A 21416-nucleotide genomic window follows, 5' to 3' on the forward strand; every position below is an offset into this window, starting at 1 on the left:
TGTTTTTCTCTTGTAAACTTGTTTAGTTCTGTATAGATGCTGGATATTAGACCTTTGTCAGATGAATAGTTTGCAAATATTTTCTCCCATTCTGTGGGTTGTCTGTTTACTCTGTTGATAGTTTCTTTTGCTGTCCAGAATCTATTAAATTTAATTAGATCCCCATTGTCCATTTTTGCTTTTGTTGTGATTACTTTTGATGACTTAGTCATGAAATCTTTACCCTTTCCTGTGTCCAGCGCAGTATTACCCAGGTTGTCTTCCATGGTTTTGATAGTTTTGGGTTTTACACTTGTCTTTAATCCATCTTGACTTGGTTTTTGAATACGGTGTAAGGAAGGGGTCCAGCTTCAATCTTCTTTTTTTCTATTTTGAGACAGAGTTGCACTCTTGTTGCCCAGGCTGGAGTGCAATGGCGTGATCTTGGCTCACTGAAACCACCGCCTCCTGGGTTCAAGCAATTCTCCTGCCTCAGATTCCTGAGTCGCTGGGACTACAGGCATGCACCACCACACCCAGCTAATTGTGTCTTTTTAGTAGAGATGAGGTTTCTCCATATTGGTCAGGCTGGTTTGGAACTTCCAACCTCAGGTAATCCAACCGCCTCGACCTCCCAAAGTGCTGGGATTACAGGCATGAGCCACTGTGACCGGCTGCTTCTGTCTTCAAGACTCAGGGATTTCACCTGAGTTACCTCCTACCCCAAATGCTATGGCATGAAAACCCTCCAGGCAGTAAGTTGGGAAAATTTTAAGAGCCATCCTGTTTTTCTCTCTTCTCTCAGATATTATTGTCTTATACTGTCTCTTACCCAATTTCTAAAAACTCCTGTTTCATAAATTTTGTCTGGTTTTTAGTTGCTTGAGGTAGGCGAATACGTTCAGTGCCTGTTAGTCCATCATGCCCATAACTTGTTTTTCAGCTAAGATGAAAATTTCGGTCAGCCTTTCACCCACTTTAGTGATATTTTTAGGAGATTTGGCAGTTGAGTCTTATTCTCAAGTGAGGCTAATCAAAATACTAAATTAATCAAGCTTTGTGTTTTTGAATGGGTTATACCAAACGAATAAGAAGAATTCCAGTGTAGGTGGAGAATGTGACACGTGGGTAAAGCTTAAAAAAACAAATATGCAGCCACATATGATGGCTAATGCCTGTAATCACAGCACTTTCGGATGCTGAGGCAGGTGGATAACTTGAGGTCAGGAGTTCAAGACCAGCCTGGCCAACATGGTGAAACCCTGTCTCTACTAAAAATATGAATAAATTAGCTAGGTGTGGTGGCGCTCCCCTGTAGTGCCAGCTACTCAGGAGGCTGAGGCAGGAGAATTGCTTGAACCCAGGAAGTGGAGGTTGCAGTGAGCCGAGATCTTGTCATTGCACTCCAACCTGGGTGACAGAATGAGACTCTGTCTTAAAAAAAGAAATAATAATAAACCCAAATATGCTTTCTCTTCTAAATTATGTATTCCCCGACCATGTTGCTGGGAGGGCATAATTGGCCACAAGGACTTTGAGATTGTCTACATTCAAGGAGACATAGTAACTTGTTTAGATTAATCACTAGGGAAAAGTTAGGGGAATAATTGAATATACATTTAATAACTATTTAGGATGAGTTATTCAAGGGGGAAAACATTGCTTCTGACTTAAACAGAATTTTGTAATTGAGGAAGTTTGTCAGAAATTAGGAGTGCAACTTACTTAAAAACTTTTAATAAATCAAACAATCCTCTAATTATGAAATGTTAATGGGCATTTATTATAAACAGGCCAAGATTTAATAGAAGTTCTGCTATTTATTGTATGTGACCTTAGGCAAAGAATGTGATTTTTCTTACCTCCCGACCCCCGCCCAGTAGAGTCTTGCTTTGTCACCACCAGGCTGGAGTGGCATGCAGTGGCACAATCTCGGCTCACTGTAACCTCCACTTCCCAGGTTCAAGCAATTCTCCTGCCTCAGCCTCCTGAGTAGCTGGGATTATAGGCATATGCCATCACACTCAGCGAATTTTTGTGTTTTTAGTTGAAGTGGGGTTTCACCATGTTGGCCAGGGTGGTCTGAAACTCCTGACCTCAGGTGATTTTGGCTACCTTGGCCTCCCAAAGTGCTGGGATTATAGGAATGAGCCACCAACACCCACTCCAGAATGTGATCTTTCTAAGCCTCAGTTTATTTATCTGTAAAATGTCCTTAATGTTCCGTATTTTTTGAAGACGACTTACTAGTATGCATTTGAATCACTTAGCATGGTTCTTGGCACATCTTTTGTGCTAAAAAAGTTTATCCTCTTCTCTTTTTTAAAATCAGGTTTAGAGCAACCCTTAGGAGCCTTCTGTACTCTTTTTATTTTTAATTTTTTTTGTCTCTGTCAATCTGATGAAACCTGCCTGTCTCAATCAGTATAAAACTCAACTCTTCCTCCCTAATAAAATCCTCATTATTCTTTGCCTTCTGTTTTTCTGAACTTCAACTGTCTCTCTTATTTCCCTGTCCCAGTTATACAGTTCTGGAGCTAGCATTCTCAAAGTGAAGCTCCTTCTCTTCCTATCTTTCTTATCCCGTCCACTTAGTCACCACTCTCGTTTTTCTGCTGACTTTATTTATATATTTTTGAGATGGTGTTTTGCTCTTGTTGCCCAGGCTGTAGTGCAATGGTGCAATCTCGGCTCACCGGGTTCAACGGATTCTCCTGCCTCAGCCTCCCGAGTCACTGGGATTACAGGTGCCCATCACCACGCCCAGCTAATTTTTGTACTTTTAGTAGATGGGGTTTCTCCCATGTTGCCCAGGCCAGTCTTAAACTGCTGACCTTAGGTGATCTGCCTGCCTCAGTCTCCCAAAATGCTAGGATTACAAGTGTGAGCCACCATGCTCGACTGCTGACTTTATTTTTGAAGAGATGTTTGAGTATGCTTATCCTGTCATTCAGATGTGCTCATGTTTTTTTACACAGATAATTTGTGTAGGCTCTCAGTGATTTCATTTGTACTCTGTTTCCTCTACTGTGTGCTATATGATAAGTCTAGAGTGTTTTTTTGTTTGTTTGTTTTTAAGAGACAAAGCTAATATTGAACTTTTCCTGTGTAAGTTCTTTGGTTCGCCTCAAGGATGGAGTCCCCACATTTGAGAGTGATCTGCAGAGTCCTCCACAAGGGAGTGTGAAGCCTACTCTTCATCCTCCCTCCCTCCTCTGCTTCCCTGTCTTGGAGATTTATATGTGCTACCTCTGAGCCAGTGTTTTTTGTTTGTACCTTTTTTTTTTTTTTTTTTTTTTTTGAGACAGAGCCTCTGTATGTCACCCAGGCTGGGGTCCAGTGGTACGATCTCAGCTCACTGCAGCTTCCCACTCCTGAGTTCAAGCAATTCTTGCTCAGCTTCCCAAGTAGCTGGGATTGCAGGTGTGTGCCACCATGCCTGGCTAAGTTTTGTGTTATTGGTAGAGATGGGGTTTCACCATGTTGGGTAGCCTGGTCTATAACTCCTGACCTAAGGCCATCTGCCTGCCTTGGTCTCCCAAAGTGCTGGGATTACAGGCCTGAGCCACCACACCTGGCCTTGTTTGCACTTTAAAATCTTCCTACCTTTGTTTGTTTGTTTGTTTGTTTGTTTGTTTATTTATTTATTTTGAGACAGGGTTTCACTGTGTCGCACAGTCTGGAGTGCAGTGGTATGATCTCAGCTCACTGCAACCTCGCCCTCCTGGGTGCAAACTATTCTTGTGCCTCTGCCTCCTGAGTAGCTGAGACTACAGGCATGTACCGCCATGCCCAGCTATTCTTTGTATTTTTAGTAGAGGTGGAGTTTTGCCATGTTGGCCAGGCTGGTCTAGAGCTCCTGGCCTCAGGTGATCTGCCCTCCTCAGCTTGTCAAAGCCTTGGGATTATATGCCTGAGCCTCCATGCCTGGGCCTGTTTTATTTCTGTTCTTTGTTCTTTCTTTGTTTTTCTTTTCCTTATGTCAGCCTCAGCCTCACTTCTACCAAACACTTCCCAACACACTGTGGAAGTAAACTCCTTTATTGCTTTATTTAAACAACTATATGAATATGACTCGTTCTGCCTCTCTCTTTGAAAGAATTTTGGGTTTGGTTGTTAGTTATGAGAAGACAGAAAAGTATTTAATACCTTTCAAGGGTTCAAATTTATCAAGGATTTGAAACATCTCAGAAAATAATGAAAAGAGATTGAATTCTTCTGAGTCTTGTGGTACACAGTTTTCTAATCCTATTATTCTGTTAGTTATTTACATTTGAAATATTTTTTCTTCTTCTTTTTTAGATACCCCTTCTCTTACTTCAAATCACCCTTTGTCTTTGGGTTTTTATTGATTTGTGTATCCCACAGTGCCACTGTTCATCCTTCCGTGCCAGCATCTGTCCTTTTCTTTCTTTCTTTCTCTCTCTCACTCTCTTTGTTTCTCTCTTTCTGTCTTTCTTTCTTTTCTTTCTTTCTCTCTCTCCCACCCTCTCTTGAAATCTTTGTTGAGGTTTTATTCCATGACAGGTTGTTTCACAGACATGAGCCACTACCATGAGTGAGCTTCCCTCATCATTATAATTAGATTAGGTAATCTAATCTCAACCTGACAAGGATTCTTGGTATTTGTTTCTCTCTCTCTCTTTTTAAATAAATTTGTGCCACACTTTCCTTTTCCTTAACAGTTTGTTTATGCCTTTTTCCATTCCTGTCCATATATTTTTGAATTCTCCTGCAAATGTCAGTATTTTTGTTGTCAAGAAATGCCAGTGGAATTTTTTTTTATTCATCAGGTAGAGTCTGGGCATTTGAGGTTGAGTGGTGAACAAGATGAAGCCTCTGCCTTCCTGAAGTTTCTATTCTAGTGGGAGAGACAAATCTATGAAAAAACAACTAAAATTCTTCTTAATGCAGTATTTTCTGACATGAACAATATGAGGGGCAGGAGTGTGTTGCTACTTTAGTGTAATTGGATAAGACCCTTTTGTGTAGGTGACATTAAAACTGAGGCCTAAATAAAGAACAGAAGGTAGACAGGTGTAGATCTGTGGGAAGAACATTCTGAGCAGCAGGAACAACCAGCTTAGAGGCCCTGATTCAGAAGCAAGGGTGTTGTGTTTAAGGGAAAGGAAAAAGGCTCGTGTGGCTAGAGCAGAGTGAAGAAGCACGGTGGCCGAGCACGTAACTTGTAGCCCATGCCAATTTCCTGGGCTGCTGTAATGAATGACCACAAACTGTGTGGCTGGGAACAACAGAAATCTGTTACCTCGTAGTTTTGGAGGCTAGAACTTTTAACATCAGTGTGTCTTTAGGGCTGTGATCCCTCTGCAGGCTAGAGGGAAGAATACTGTTTTTTTCTCCTAGCCTTAGGTGCCTCCAGCAGTCCTTCGTGTTCTCAGCTTTTAGATGCATCGTTCCAATCTCTTCTTTGGTTTTCACGTGGCTTCCACAGCAGCCATTGGATGTATAGCCTATCCTAATTTTGTATGGCCTTAATTTAGTTACATCTACAAAGACACTGTATCCAAATTATGTCACTGAATTAGACTCCTCCACAGAAATAGAACACCAATAGGAAATTATTTATTATGAGAAATTGGCTCACACAATTTTGAAGGCAGACAAGTCCCAAGATCTATAATCAGCAATCCAGAAACCCAAAAGAACCAATAGTATAATTCTAGTCTCAAGGCTGGCAGGTTTGAAACTCATGAGGAGCCAATGTTTTTATTGTGTGTGAAAGCACAATAAAAAATTAATGTCCCAGTTCAAAGGCAGGCAAGAGAAATTTTCTCTTATCTGGGAGAGAGTCAGCCTTTTGTTCTTTTCAGACCTTCAACTGATTGGATAAGGCTCACCCAGTTTAGGGAGGACAATCCAGTTTACTCAGCGTATCAATTTAAATGTTAAACTCATCTAAAAACATCCTCACAGAAACTCCCAGAATCATGTTTGACCAAATATCCGGGTACCCCATGGCCCAGTGAAGTTGATAGACAAAATTGATCACCACAATCAAACTCTGAGGTTTCTGGTAGACATAAACGGGGACATTGCTCAATCCATGACAAGTTACCTTAAAAGCCACTGGAATATGTTTTAAGGATTGGAGTTATAGTTCTTATTTTAAAATGTTTATTTTGCCTTTTATGTGAGGAGCTGCCCATGAAGATGAGAGCAAGAATGAAATCAGAGATAGAAGCCAGAGGCTGTTGAGTAGAGATGAGAACTGCTGACAACCTGTAGTGGGTGTAACAGAGGGTTGAATAATTGATATTGGAAATGAGGTAGCATTTCCACACCTGATGCTTTTATCAAGTTGTTGTTCCACGTTTACTTGATTTCTTCCAACAGCTATATGCTCATTTCTCATTCAAATATATTTTGTGGGTTTTTTTTCGGTCGGGTGTGTGTGTGCGTGTGTGTATGTGTGTGTGTGTGTGTGTGTGTGTGTCGGCTATTAGTAATCTTATCTCCAAGGCAGCTTTCTTTGGATTAAGATTTCAGGTTTTTAAATCACTACAGGAAGATCTGTGAATGAGCTTGTTTTGTGACCTTTGCAAGAAACTTACTTGTTCATATGATTCCTGGCATGATCCTTCTCCCTTTTACTCCCAAGAAAGAAAAGCATAATATGAAAGTGGGTGGCCAGGGATGTCAGACACAGTTGGCACTTTGGAAAAATTTAAACATATTCCATTTAAATTAGCCATAGGGTTAGAAGACGCATGCCCACCTCGGGGTGGAGTACACAATATGTCCTGTCTGTACTCAGTGAGCTGTAATAGTAGCCATGGCTTCTCTGCGTGGATTTATAATAAATGGAGCACATCTATTTTAGATGAATAATCAATTTTGAAATCCCTTGTTGTAAGTATGCTGTTAAAACAAAAATGTTAACTTCATGAGTGTAATGAGTAGCTTCGATGATGGCTTAGTGACAGAGATGGAAGGAAAGGCAAGTGGGGGGAAGTGAGAAGAGGAGAATGAGTGTTTAATGAATATCTACTTGCAGACTTGAATGTCAGCAGCAACATTCTCCCTCCTGGAAACGTCTTTCAACTGTGCATCCCATTACATTCCTGCAGCTCATGGTAGCATGAAGATTGAGACAGAGTGTGTCTCTAAGAAAGCCCTCCTTTACAATATAATGAGATGGAGATGGGTAATTTGCAGAGATTGCTGGAGCAGTGGTCAAATATGAAAAAAAAAATCCAGCAGAATGAAAAGGCCATGTTAAACAGGAGATGACTTGTAATGAGCCCAGAAATTGCATATCAGATAGCCAGCTGGCCAGCATTTCCTTATATCCTTGTCTTCTCATGCAAACTGCTAAAATGTTCTCCTACTCTTATTTTCTCAGCCTCTTAATAGTTCTCATTTCTACTTACCACACTGAAAATATGAATGAATTGACAACTCTACCACTTCAAGAAATAAGAATGAAGCCCTTTCAACAGAAGTATTTGCCTAAACGTGGATGGATAATATTATTTCAAGTGCTTTTGAAACCAATGAAACTTCTGTTTATTTAAAAAAAAAAAAAAAAAAAAAACTCCTAATTTTCAAGTCTTAATTTGACTCACAGCCTTTTCTGTATTCTGTGGCCTCTTTTGCGATATAGTTTGGACAGACTTTGCTTGAAGTCTCCAAGTAAGAAATATGGAAGTGCTCTCTTCTTACTGGAAATTGACAGCGGAGACTTGGTGCAGTGCCTCATGCCTGTAATCCCAACCCTTGGGAAGCCGAGATAGGAGGATCACATGAGGCCAGGAGTTTGAGACCAGCCTGGGCAAGATAGTAAGACCCTATCTTTAGAAAAAAAAAAAGCAGGTCATGGTGGTGCATGCCTGTAGTCCCGGCTACTCAGGAGGCTGAGGTGGGAGGATCATTTGAGCACAGGAGTTTGAGGTTGCAGTGAGTAATGATCTTGATCATTAAAGAAGAGTCTTGTCAAATTGTTCAACAGTTAGGACATTATCATCTGTCTACTTTCCTGATTCTTTACCTTTTGGTTACTGGCTCTTTTGTTATAAAATGAGAAAGCAGTATCAAACCCTAAATACATATCTGTAAAGGAATAACTTACAGCACGTTTCAAACAATATTAATGCTATTTCTAAACATCCCCCCCCCCTTTTTTTTTGGTTTGTTTTTAGCTTTATCTGTTGTTGCCTGTGTTCATGTAATTTCTGTTTTGGAAAATTATTGAAGCTACCAAATATTTGCAGCCATATTTAGATACAGATTTACATAAAAATATATGACAGAGACTCTTTTCTCGGCCTTTTGGATAGCAAGACCTCAGGGATATATGATACTTGTTGAGAGCCTCAGCTAAACTCTGACTTCCCTGTGACTGGTAACTTCTGTTACCTATTCTTTGATGGTAGGGTCCTGTTGGTGACCAGGCATAGCATCTCACTGAATACAAGGCTATAGTCAGAATCCTGGGGTTGTAGAACTGGACAAGCAGAAATCTCTTTACATAATAGATGTTACTTCCATTCAAATTCTCTAGCTATGACTGAAGGGAGTTGCAAGTAGCCAAGAAAAATGTGGGGCAAAGGGTGTAAGGGGGAGGAAGTGTCAGTGCCATGGACAGTTGGCAAAGTGGATCAGAGGAGGATTTTTCTACACGTGTTTTCTGCCAGATCCAGAAATCAAAACTGAATACCATGCATCTTTTTCCTTTTTTAAAAAAGAGAAGAGTATAGTGGGTTGGCAAATGTGAGTGGCTCCTGATACGAGACTCTGTATACTTTTCAGCAAACGCTGAAACAAATTCCCGTGGACCTTTAGTGTATATGGGGATCTTGTGTCTGTGTTCCATCGTGTGCCTGTGTTTGTGTGTGCCGCTGTCTGGGGGAGGGGGGTTATAAGGCAGGGTGCTTAAATGCTTTGTTGCATTATGTTAATTCCTCGGCAGTGCAATCAAATTCATGTCGTAATTAAAGCTGTCAGTTGGAAGGCAAGCCAATCGCCATGAAAACACAGCATAACAAATGAAGTGAAATGATTCTGCGTGTAGCTATACAATGCTTCGCCAGGCATGAAATTAAATAAGTAATTTGATGTTGACATCAGAAATTGAAATGATACCCACTGTTCCCTCATTCAGTCAGACCTGCATAAACAATAGCCAGAACAAATATGCACAACAAAGCCCTCTTCTCCACCCAGCTCGCTGAGTAATGTACAATATATATGCAAAATGAGCATAACAGAGCTTTCTGAGACCTGAAGGATGTAATTTTCTTTGGTATACAATAAGATGATATGTTTGTGGGGGTAGGGAAGTAGGTTTTGTGGGAGTATTTCTCTTTCTGGGATAAAATATATTTGCAGGAAGGGAAAGAAATGAAATAAACAAATCCCATGGTCTCTCTGAGTAATTCATCCTAAAATGAGTTTACTTCCCAGGGGCATGACTCCAAGCTGGTGGAGACCTAACTTGGCTTTTGCTTTCTTCTGCTGCTGCATGGAGGGATGTGGGTGCCGGAAACAGGTGATGCTGTCATATGGCTAGTCACTGGTTTGAGAAGTTGTCTCCATGACTACTGTGGATCTCCCTCCATACCATTTATGGGATTAAGAATGCAGCAGGATTTTAAAAAACTGAGTCCAGTGAGCAAGATCACACATTTATGGTGCTTCATTCCCCTGAGCTTGTGTGAAATGCTGCGATGAAGAAAGTTTTGCTTTGGGAACTGCATTAAGGAATGTCCTGAAGCACACTGTTCCTGTTTGATGTAGATGTCGTTACACTACATATTTCCGTCTCAAAGAGCTTAGTGTCAAGAAGAATCACATCTGCGGTATTTTTACAGATGTTAGATTCTCCTGAGCCGCGTTTCTTATACGTAATCCATTCATTTGTTTATACATTCATTCAACACGTCCTTATTAAATGCACCCTGTATGTAAGTCATTGTGGAGAGCTCTGAGAAGCAATGATGAATAAGCCAGATGGTTACTGCTATCTGAAGTTTCCAGAGTAGGCAGCAGGACATGTAGGCAAAAGAGATACCAGTGAGCAGAGTAACTTAACTGTCGCATCAGGGCAAAGGTCATTTTGCTCCTGGGAAGGTGTAACATCCAACCCAAGCTTACCAGAAAAGAGGCTTGGCTGGTGCAGGGATGCTTAGCTGAGACCTGCAGACCTATTCAGCATTGGCTTTATCTTCATTTCAAGCTTAATCACAAAGACGAAGGGGATCCTAAAAATTAAAAATTTTATAAGGAGATGTTTTAGGAGATAAAAGAGAAACAAAAATCAGAATCTCAGGCAAGTTTAAAATACAATTATTTGGCTTCTTTCCTCAAATAAGTGACGCCCTGCATTCTTTTCAGAATTAATGTTTTTAAGTTCGCATGTGTCTGAACTATGAAAGTCTAAACTGGTAATTCTTAAACCCTTCAGAAAAATGGAGCTTTTCACTGCTTCTCTTTGTCCACACATTCTTCGCATTTTAGTCTACTAATTACGTTTACAAAATGTCTCATTTTTGAAAAGCGCTGTGTGTGTACTAACTGGTGCCTTTAGGGAATAAACTGGCAAGTAGGTCATACACTGGAAAAGTCATCCAAACCCACTGGACTTTTTATTTTCAAGTCAGTCTAGGCTTTTCCCTCTTGCCTGCCCCTTTGCGGCCACAAAACTGAGTAGCTTGAGACCAGGGCATTGAATGTCAGCAAGTCAGGGAGGCAAGCTGATGCGTGTCTGTTTAGTCTCAGTGCAGGGCGAAATGCCATCATTAATTCATTACCCAGCTGCCTGTCAAATAAATTGGCAATTACGTCCACCGCAGAAGCTTGGAATTCAGTAAATAGCACGTTAGCATCTCTGAGTTGTTGAGAGATGTAAAGGGGAAAATTAAGCAACATGGTGTTTGTATCAGTAGCAGATGACAAGGGGCAGCATACACTGGTGATGTGATGTAGTGATGAAAAGCCTGCAAAGGACTGGTAATGAGCTGTGTGGATTGGAACGTGTTAAAAACCATTGCTGATTTTCCACTTTGTCTTTATGCTTTATTGCAGAGTTCAGCTCCTTCCAGCTTGGGAACAGGCTACTTCGTAAGTCTATCTCGACTTCCACATACGTGCCTTGCATTGGCATTGATTTACTTCTATAATGAATGCTCATTGGGATGTGAAAAAAAGCTCAGAATTTATCTCTCAGTCCTAAAGAGCAGGCTGATTTCCATTCTTTATTAGGAATTGTTTTATTTTTAGAAGACATAACATACTGGGCCCTAAGGATCATAAGTAAGTGTGAGGTGTATACCTGGTTCCTAGCACCCAGGACATTAGCTCCTTACCTGGCTATGTAAGGAGATACAGGGAACCCTGATTAGCTTGTGCCACCATTTCTCCATAATTGCTTTTTTTTAGTAAGACGTGTCATGTGGGGGATGGAATTCAGATTATGCATTGAGGTATTGACTTCTTGAAGAGCATCTCTTCCTGTACAATGAGTTACCTTACCTTTTTTTGGTGGGGAGAGTGGGGAATGGAGAAGGTATTTTTTAGTGAATGTTTTCCCTCATAGTCTGTGTAGCTTGCTTTTAGGTTTTCTTTTTGAAATAATTAAAATAATATACTTATTTTTGCTAAAATGCAAAGTTTATTTCTGAAACGTATTCTGTGTCCTCTGGGAAAGATGGTGGTGGGGTGACCCTTCAGGAATTATCACAATGTTGTGATAATCGTGATTCTAAAATTTATTCTCAGATAGCAATTGTCACTTCATTATTTATAATGAAATTTCCCTTTTTGGATTTGGTGATCCTTTTCAAGATACAAATAGAAAAGAATGAGAAATAAGCATTATTTGTACAAAAGGATAACATTTCAATGTAGAAGTCTGTTGTGATACTTAAAGGAACCTAATTGGTGTTCTGAGTGATGAACACTGATATGGTCATGCCTCAGCATTTTCTGAGAAAATAGTGAAATCATGAAAATCAAATAAAGTGGAAACTAATTACTGATTCACTTTAGTTGCCTTTTAACTTTTCTCCCCAATGGTAGTTACTCTGTTCTTCTGCCCACATATTTCTCTCAATACATTTACATTAAATGTATATACAGCATCATTTCATTGATAAATGAATATTTTCTAAGCTTAGCAAAAGTGGCATTTTCGAGATGTTGACTTTTTTTGGTCTTAATCTATAATAGGAGAAAAAGGATAAAGATGATTTGGACCTACTTAATACAGTTAGCACACTTACCCTTGCTCCTCCTTATTGTGGCTGAATATTCATGCTAACAGAAACAAGCAGGATACCGAATGTATCCTGCTTCAGCAGTCGAAATAACAGACGTAGCCCCATCTGGCATCTCTTCACACCAGGCTGGATGTGGGTTGAGATGCTGGAAGTAAAATCTGGAGACTGCGATATCTGTTCTCCATCCAAAAGCTGAAGTCTCTCCCTTTGATTTCTTAAGCAGAAAGAAGGCCAAAGCCACTACCTTAGTCCTTGATCACTTCTATACTGAACATTCTAGTATTTTTTTTTTTAATTGTCAGTATGATCACCCTTAAAGAAGAAAGTCATTTCTGGAAGCATTGAGATTTTCATTATGCTTTTTGTCACATTTTTTTCTCTCATTCCAAGAATGCTTATTTTTATTCTCTAATAATACATTCTTATGATTAAAGAGTCTTTAATTACAAGTCTATTAATAAAATGACTTTTAAAGCACATTGGATGAGTATAAACGTTTTTTCTTATTTTGGTAAAATTGCTCATAGACTGACTTACTTTGCTTACATAAAAATCTGTGGTATTATTAGCTTACATGTAGAAGATACATACCAGATATATATTCGGCTCTCAACTATGACAAAAATGCCCCACTAGGATGTGTTTCCAATAATGTGATTGTTATGTTATCAGAGTGCAAAATCTATTGATATTGTTGCCAAGTCCTCATGAAAAGTATCTTCTATTTCAACTTTCATTCCAATAGTATCATATGTAATAATTTCAGATAGTAACTTTTCCACTGGTGAGTTTGATACTTTTAAGTGGAAATGGTATGTTCATAACTTACATTAGTTTTTTTCCAGCATATTATGTATACTGTGCTTTGTGTTTGTGTTATCATAATAGCTTTTTACTTATGTCTGTAACGAAGGCTCAGCTTCAGGTAAGTGAAATGGTAATTTTCAGGTCCATCCTTAATCCTCTTTAGCATCTCTTTGAAATGTGAACGGAGGCAAATCACCTTCAGAGTCGATGAGCTATTAATGCAATTGAACCGTAACATGAATTCTGGTATAAGAAAGCTGAGGGCACTCACCTTCAGTTTAACAATCTAGAACTGTTTTTTTGAACACTTTCCCATGGCCCAGCTTCACAGTCTTCCTTTGTTTCTGTTTCATACTCCTCTAGAGCTTTTGTCAGCTGAGGTAAGATGCTGTTCATTGTATGTGTTAATAAAATAGACACTAACCTGAGCATACACATACACACCCTTAGCCAAAAACAGTATATTTTATTCTCAGTTCTTTTATCTGTAGTGATATGTTAAAGGGTTTAAAGGAGAAGCCTTTGTTTTTGATCTGGTTGTATTTGTTTATATCTCCTTGGTTTTGTGTTCCAAAGATGTCTGCTTAGGTCTGTCACTTTTCCAATCCGTTTAGAAGCAGAAGATTTGAGAAATGAGAACAGCAGCTAAAATCAGTATTTACATAAGCATATTGCAAAGAACTCTTAAACTAGACAAAATAGAGAAGGATTGGAACAAACTTTCTACATTTTTGGGAGCTTTTGAATAATGTGGGTGTTATACACACAGAGAGATACACATATATATATTCATTACATACTCATGCCCAGCTCATATTCTAAATATAAATGAAAGTATAGACTAGTTGGAATCGATTTGTTTTTTTTTTTTCTTTTTTGGCAAGAGTACTAAAACTTGTTAGAGTGTGTTTAGGATTTTCTTTTCTTTCTTTTTTTTTTTTTTTTAAAGTCAATGCAGTGAACACATTTTCTTTTCAATTTAAATGTTTTAGGCTCTATTTTCTTCTTAAGCATGGATTTGAGGTTTCATTATGCATATAATTAATAACTTAGAATGTATCTTTAAGATACATTCTTTAAGACTACTTGCATGACCTTGGTCACGTTATTTGATGTCTCTGAGTCTATTTCCTTAATACCTACCTATTAGTGTTGCAAATATTAAATGAGATAAGATGTTTAACGAACACAGAATATCACACTGTAGTACCAAGTGATAAGTCCTGCCTTCTGTTATTCATGCAATCGTGTGTGATGGAGCAAAGTTGGTCTCATCAAGGGGCTGTGTAATGTTGTGTTGATAAAAATTAATGATAAAAAGTAGGTTTTGTAATTTTTACCTGTAGAACAGGAGTATTTATTCTTATTACATTCTTGTAAGTTTCTAAAGAGCCCAGGATTTTGTGTTTGATCAGTTATATACCAATTTGTTCTGTATGTGAACATAAAACAGATAAGGTATTCATCCTCTGTGATCCTATGTGAACATGATGATGTTGGAATGAACTATTCTATCAGCTGTCCACGTATTATGGTTATTCCCTTTGTCAGTTAAAGTTACTTGTGTATTTTCTTCCTCAGAAACATTAGAAGCACTTCGAGCTTTTAAAGACTGCTTAGCAGCTTTTAGGATTGGGCTGAGGAACACCTGTTCAATATATTGAAGTTTTGTGAGCTCCTATCACATTTGCTCTTTTCTGACAAGAAAAAAAGAAATGGATGCCCTAGCATATATGAACACAGTAACTGAAATCAGTACAATGAAAAGACCAGTGAGAACATCTCATGTTGGCCAGCGGTCTGGTGTGTCATCACAGGAAAGACCTGGACTCATTCTTTATAGCACTTGACTCCATCTGGAATTGGCTGCTACTTTTCGGGCAACTAACCAGCCAGGCAGAACTTGATCCCTGGTGTAAGGGAAGTACAGCCTTACTTTATGTTCCAGGTGACATGTTCTGCCCTTTCTGGATAATTTTCAGCCTTCTTCCAGGTTTACATCTAACTGTTTTAGAACCATAGCCTCAAATAGCTTAGATCCTGCTTTTGTAAATTCCAGTAATTTCTCTTAAGGATTCTCAACTAATAATTTTCATCTTCCTCAGTTGGGTCACATCTAGTAATTGATATACTTTGAAGTTATCAGCGAAAACAACTTACTTCTACTCAGTGACTAAAACTGCCACTTTATATAGTAAAGGGAAATGTGTAGTGGTATACATCTTAAAATGGGATTTGTACAATTATTGTTTTCCTGTGCAATTGAATTACTTCAGTTGTGTAGATAGTGCTGGTAACAGGCAGTAGGTGCAAAAATCTTTCCATCCAAAGTTATAAAGGTCATAATGGGAATATTCTTTGTCCTTTCTACGTTTTTAACTATAAACCCTTGAAAGAAATATCTCCTGTTTTCCTTTGCTATAATTTTTATAACTTTTTTTTTTTTTTTTTTTTTTTTTTTTTTTTTTTTAAGACATGGTCTCACTGTGTCACCCAGGCCATAGTGTAGTGGTGTAGTCATGGCTCACTGCAGCCTCAACCTTTCTGGGCTCAGGTGATTCTCCCACCTCAGTTTCCCCAGTAGCTGGGAGTACACGTGCATGCCACCACACCTGGCTAATTTTTGTATTTTTTTTGTAGAGACAGGGCTCTATCATGTTTCCAAGGCTGGTCTTTAATTCCTGGACTCAAGCTATCCACCTGCCTTGGGCTACCAAAGTGCTTAGATTATAGGTGTGAGCCACCATGCCTGGTTGTATAACTTCTAAAACTGATTTGTGGTATTTTGTTTAACTATAGTTTTAACTGTTTTCCCATTTGCCCAGATAATAGTCACCAGTGGTACTGGAGGCTGCAACATTTATCCTGGTATAACTGCCAGAAAATATCTTGTTTTCATTATTTTCACATCATTCTAGTATATCGGCGTTGAAAACAAAAGATGTCATTCTACTTTCAGTGGTAGTATTTCCATTTATAAAATATAGTAATTCTTGATCACTGAAACGTCACATCCTAGAAAATGTAGCATTCCTATGCGTGATGTTAACATCGTTCTCTAACAGTTGTTGGCCAAGATTCATTTGATTTACCTGATTTTTCCAAAATAGAGGATTCTGATAATTCAGATGATTCTGGTGTTAGTTCTGCCTAGAAATAACTCCAAGAATAATTTTTGTATTTTATTTTCACCTTGAAAATCAGTCAGATTGCTTAGGCCTCAAAGAGTATGTTTATGTAAAATTAAATGAATGCTGTCATGGAACTAACTGTCTTCCCCACCCCTCCCCAGTGTGAAAAGGGTTAAATCTCAGTAGATTTTATTGTTAGGCAAGAGAGAAATGAATGTCTTTAAAAATGTGGACTCGTTTTTGTTTTTAAACACAATTGCTTTAAAAGATTGGGCTTTTCTTTAAATAGACACTTCTGACTGTTTGTCTTTTTAAGTATTAATCATCTTCTCTGTCAGAGAGATCACTGTTCTAGGTGATGGGTCATAGATGTGAAAAACTGTGGCCTTTCACTCAAGAAGTTTACTCTGCCCTAAACTCCAATTCTTCCTTTTCTTTGTGATGCTTTTAATTTTTTTTTTTTTTTGAGATGGAGTCTCACTCTGTCACCCAGGCTGGAATATAGTGGCAAAATCTCGGCTCACTGCATCCTCTGCCTCCCAAGTTCAAGCAATTCTCCTGCCTTAGCCTCTGGAGTAGCTGGCACTACAGGTGCCTGCCACTATACCAGGCTAATATTTGTATTTTTGGTAGAGACAGGCTTTCACCATGTTGGCCAGGGTGGTCTCAAACTCCTGACCTTAAGTGATCCACCCGCCTTGGCCTCCCAGAGTGCTGGTATTATAGGCGTGAGTCAACCCACCCAGCCACTTTTAAATATTTCTGACACATTGTTTTATTTATTTATTTATTTATTTATTTATTTATTTATTTATTTAGTGGGGGTGAATTCTTTTATTAGAACATTCAAATTAATAATTTGGTTTGCAAGAAAACTGATGCCATCAAGGAAGATGACAAATTACTAGGCAAATTTCAACAAAAATTTCTACAATTTGTAATAAGGGCTGAGCGCAGTGGCTCATGCCTGTGATCCCACCATTTTGGGAGGCCGAGGCAGATGGATCACCTGAGGTCCTGAGTTCAAGACCGGCCTGACCAACATGGTAAAACCCCATCTTTACTAAAAATTCAAAAATTAGCGGGCGTTGTGGTGTGCGCCTATAATCCCAGCTGCTCAGGAGGATGAGGTAGGAGAATCGCTTGAATTGGGAGGCATAGGTCGCAGTGAGCTGAGATCACACCATTGCACTCAAGCCTGGGTGACAAGAGTGAAACTTCATCTCAAAAAAAAAAAATGAGGTTGAAAATTCAGTTTTCTGTTTAATAATTCCAGTCCAGATGCCCTTTCATTCTTTGAATTTGCATATCTCTATTAGATTTTTTTTTCAAACTTTCCTGGTTGTCTTATATATATTATCTTGTATAAGCTGATTTAGCAGTGGCTAGATAGGATCAGATTCACGTTTGAATTTGGGCAAGGATTCCTCATAGATAATGTGTGCTTCAGTTAGGAGCCATGTATTTAGTTCTTTATTTTTATTAATGTTAATAGCCATTGATTAGACTTACTGTTCATTAGGAGCTGCAAAATGGTGATATTGCAGTTTCATCATTATATAAAGAGAAACATCTACACTATCTACAGGTATGTGGTTAACCTGAGGTACAGTTAACACATTGTATTTAAATAAGAGGGTTTGAGCTCTCCAGAGAACCTAACACTATTTATAAGATGTCTTACGGGTTTTAGTTTCAGAAGTACAGATACATCAACCTGCTGCTGACTGCAGCCCCGTCCAAAGCAGAAGAAATAGTCCTCTTCCCCACTTGCCATACTTGCTGTGATGCTAGGAAAGAATTTTGTAATCCAAGTGTTCATTCATCACCTGTTAGGTACTTATATTTAAGATAAATAACATTAAGCATTTTAACACTTCCCCTCAAATAAGACCCTAATCTTTGTATTTATTAGTAATTAACACTAGGTAAATGAATTATTGGCCATTATTTATAGATTGACAAATATCTATTATAGTGGAAATATTCTTGAAAATCTATATTTTACTAGAAATCCATGAAAGGTCTCCAGTTATTATTATTAGGGCATTTGGACTAATTGATAAAGAATTGAGTTGGAAACTGCTCTCCAGATGGAGACTTCAATTCATTTTAGCTCACAAGTATGACTTAAATATCTACTCTTAGTTCTTAAGTTGTGTAACAGGTAAGCATGGCTCTCAAAGATTTGTAGTTGAATTTGAAGCAAAGCTACCTGATTGGTCTATGAGACGTGTACATGTGAAGGAGGGGGCCAGTTAAATGTAGCTGGTTTAAATTGTGCAGATCTTGATGGATGTTTCGGTAGTCAACAAGAAAAGAAAGAATGGAACAAAGTTTGAGCCGGGGGGAGCTACAAAGACAAGAACACAGAGAAATTGCATAATAGTGTGGATTGAATTGACTGTATTATGTTTCTGTAGACAGACAACTCCTAGGTTTTCAGGGAATTTTGGCTGATTACACAGAACGTGGGATAAAGCCAGGGAGGTAGTTGGGTGAGTGGTAAAAAGATTGTTCATAGAGAAGGACATCAAGTAAAGGATCAATGACTACAATACTCTTCCTTGGAATTATATTCCCCAGAAGAGGAGATTTGAATGTAGGAAAATCATGAATTTGGAAGTTAGAATAGGTAGCTTAAAATCTAGGACATTACCAATGGGTTTGAAGCTACCTGTGTACTCTGCAGAAACACTTGGGCAAATGAAACTTGTTGCTCTTCCTTATGGTAAAACATTTTCACATTTTTGAACTCTAACTTTTAAATTACTACCCTGAAGTGTGTTTTTCTCCTAGTAACCAAAATCTATACTAAAATAGCAATTCTGTTAAAATTAGAAACTACAGAATTAATTTTAGTTAACCTGGAGGGTTGATTTCTACCTGGACCAAGTGTCTGCATTCTGACAGACTCCTCCACATGGCAGAGATAAACTCTCTAATTTCAAGGGCCTTAGACAGAAAATATAATTATATTTCCCATGTCCAGTTCTTACCCTTTTTTGGTCAGGTTTTTGATCTATTAATATTTTGATTTGGGGAATAGGATCAGTGAGCCAGAAGCAGACAAACCCTGACTAAATGAACAGTACAAGTTAAACTCTGGTGAGAGACATTTAAACATAGGTAGAATCTCCACAGTAGGGTGACTTTTCCAGCACACCCTATAGAAATTGTCTTCTGCCTACACACTATGTTTAACTTTAGCTTCCTCATTCAGTACAAGGGAATGGAGAAATTTGACAAAAGATAATCAGGTGAGAAAGGATCAGTTGGTGTCTCCAGTTGCAACCAATACTTTTAACCCTTTCATTTTCTCAACATTTGAATGAGGGAATGGGCTGGATATTTTTAAACATTTGCTATCTACAGGAATCTTTGTTGTTGCTGTTGCAAACTCTTTTTAAGGAGATGAGTGGAAAACTTAGGTGCTTCTGATGGATGTGGGGAAATAGCCCTCAGCTGGGTCTCTCTGTCCTCCTAACCCCTATCTCTGGCCCCTCAGATTTAGAGGGAAAAGATGATTTCAGAGAAAAAAGATTTAATGAGCCACTAGGCAAGAGAGTTGTTAAGGGCCTTAATTTCTAATATTTCAAAATGTATGATTCCAGCTGCCTTACAACTATATGTCTGTCATGTGCAACCATTGCTTCTTCTTGGCCTCACTGCCTTTTTTTGCTGTCCTTTGAGCCTCAGGAATGCAAGGCCATAGTCTCTTGCTGCTCAGTGAACACTGCTTTTCAGTGTCAATGTTGAAAGGAATCATGATTTCAGTGGAGTGGCCAAGTCTGCTTTTGTTTGAAAGTAATCTATTTTAAAACACATTATGAACAAAAATGCAGTTATTCATGAAGGATAATGTTTTATATTTGCGTCATTCAGTTAGGGCTAGTACATACAGATATTGAAGCTGTTGGATTTTCCTGTTCCATAGCTAGTAGATCCTATTGAACATAGACATGAAGCAGTAAAGGCTTTAGCACAGTGCATTGACAGTCCCAGAGGGAATGGACAGGTCATTGCCATGGAATTCTGAAGATAATCTTATTTTCATTTTCATGTGTTTTTCTGACATTGGCTTTAAGGAAGGCTGTCTTATCCTTGTTGGAGATTTCCAAATTACAGAAATGTTGGATTTGTTGATATGAGCTATATAAAATGAGCCATGGGCAGTGTCAATTCCCAAGGTTTACTTTGATTACCCACACAACCCTTATTTTGATAGATTTAACTAGCCTGGAGTTTTATTGACGATCATTCAGAACCTTTCAGATCAGAGGACTCATTCCTTCGCTTAACTATTTAAAAAATATTTTTGCTGAAATTGTAAATTAGATGCCTCCCAATCCATTGCATAAGAAACTTACAGCTTGGTGAAACACCAAGAGTATCATTTGAAAAGAGGTTAAAAAACACAACTGGGGCTTGTTAAAGAGGAAACGTGGTATTTTAACTCCAAGTGTCACATTTTCCTGTAGTCAGCTCTAGCAATAAACAAGAGTTATTGGAGGCTTAGATAGTTCGAGACACTTCACTTATCTCCCAGTAGTTGACTTCAGAAGCCAAACATTTAAAGTGCATTTTGCTCATGTAAAAATGTTTAACCATTTAAAATACAATGTCATTTTAACAAAAGCACCCTGGTGACAAGCTGTTTAGATATAGCACAGTTGACAAACTGTCAGGTCCTGTACACATACATTTGAAAGGACAGCACAGTAACACAAGAATTGGCATTATAAATCACTGTTAACGAACCTTAATTTGCTTAGTAGGCTAATGAATGATCTCCTATTTTTCTTCAGTTAGCTTTGCTAACAGTCATGTCAAAGGGACCTTCCTTATACTGTATTTAATCTCTCCTCTGAAATATTTGGTATCTAGTTTGCAGGATGAATAAAAACAAACAAAAAACATTTCAGTCTCCATTGACAACTCCCTGGTAATAAATCCAGATGTAGGGTTGTGGCTGTTTTCAAGTAAGAAACATTGCCAAAGGTGATGACTGTCTATTAGGGCTAATAAACTGTAATATAATCACAGATTTGGAATGGAGTGGTGAAGCCAGATAATTGCAGTGCTTCCTGTCTAAATGTGCTGCTGTGTGTAGTGGCCTCTGATTTTAAGGAGCTGTTAAAAATGCAGCAAGGCGTAACAGCTGTGGTTCCTAGAATACTCGTAATATTTCATATGTTCATCACATCTCATAAAATCTTGCCCAGACCAACAAATGACTACTTATATGTACAGCTGGACTGCC

General features: G+C 38.5%; 1 protein-coding gene across 5 annotated transcripts in view; it reads left to right on the forward strand.

The window, feature by feature from the left end:
* The window catches only part of AUTS2 (activator of transcription and developmental regulator AUTS2), a 1213422-nt gene that overhangs the window by 554026 nt on the left and 637980 nt on the right, over window positions 1–21416 (forward strand). For all 5 annotated transcript variants that reach the window (XM_074390595.1, XM_039460391.2, XM_039460392.2 and 2 more), the window contains one exon: window positions 11023–11058. In XM_074390595.1, coding sequence (XP_074246696.1) covers window positions 11023–11058 — 36 coding nt within the window. The remainder of the gene's footprint in view (window positions 1–11022; window positions 11059–21416) is intronic.

The sequence above is a fragment of the Saimiri boliviensis genome, chromosome 20 (genome assembly GCF_048565385.1).
Source record: "Saimiri boliviensis isolate mSaiBol1 chromosome 20, mSaiBol1.pri, whole genome shotgun sequence".
Classification (NCBI taxonomy): Eukaryota; Metazoa; Chordata; class Mammalia; order Primates; family Cebidae; genus Saimiri; species Saimiri boliviensis.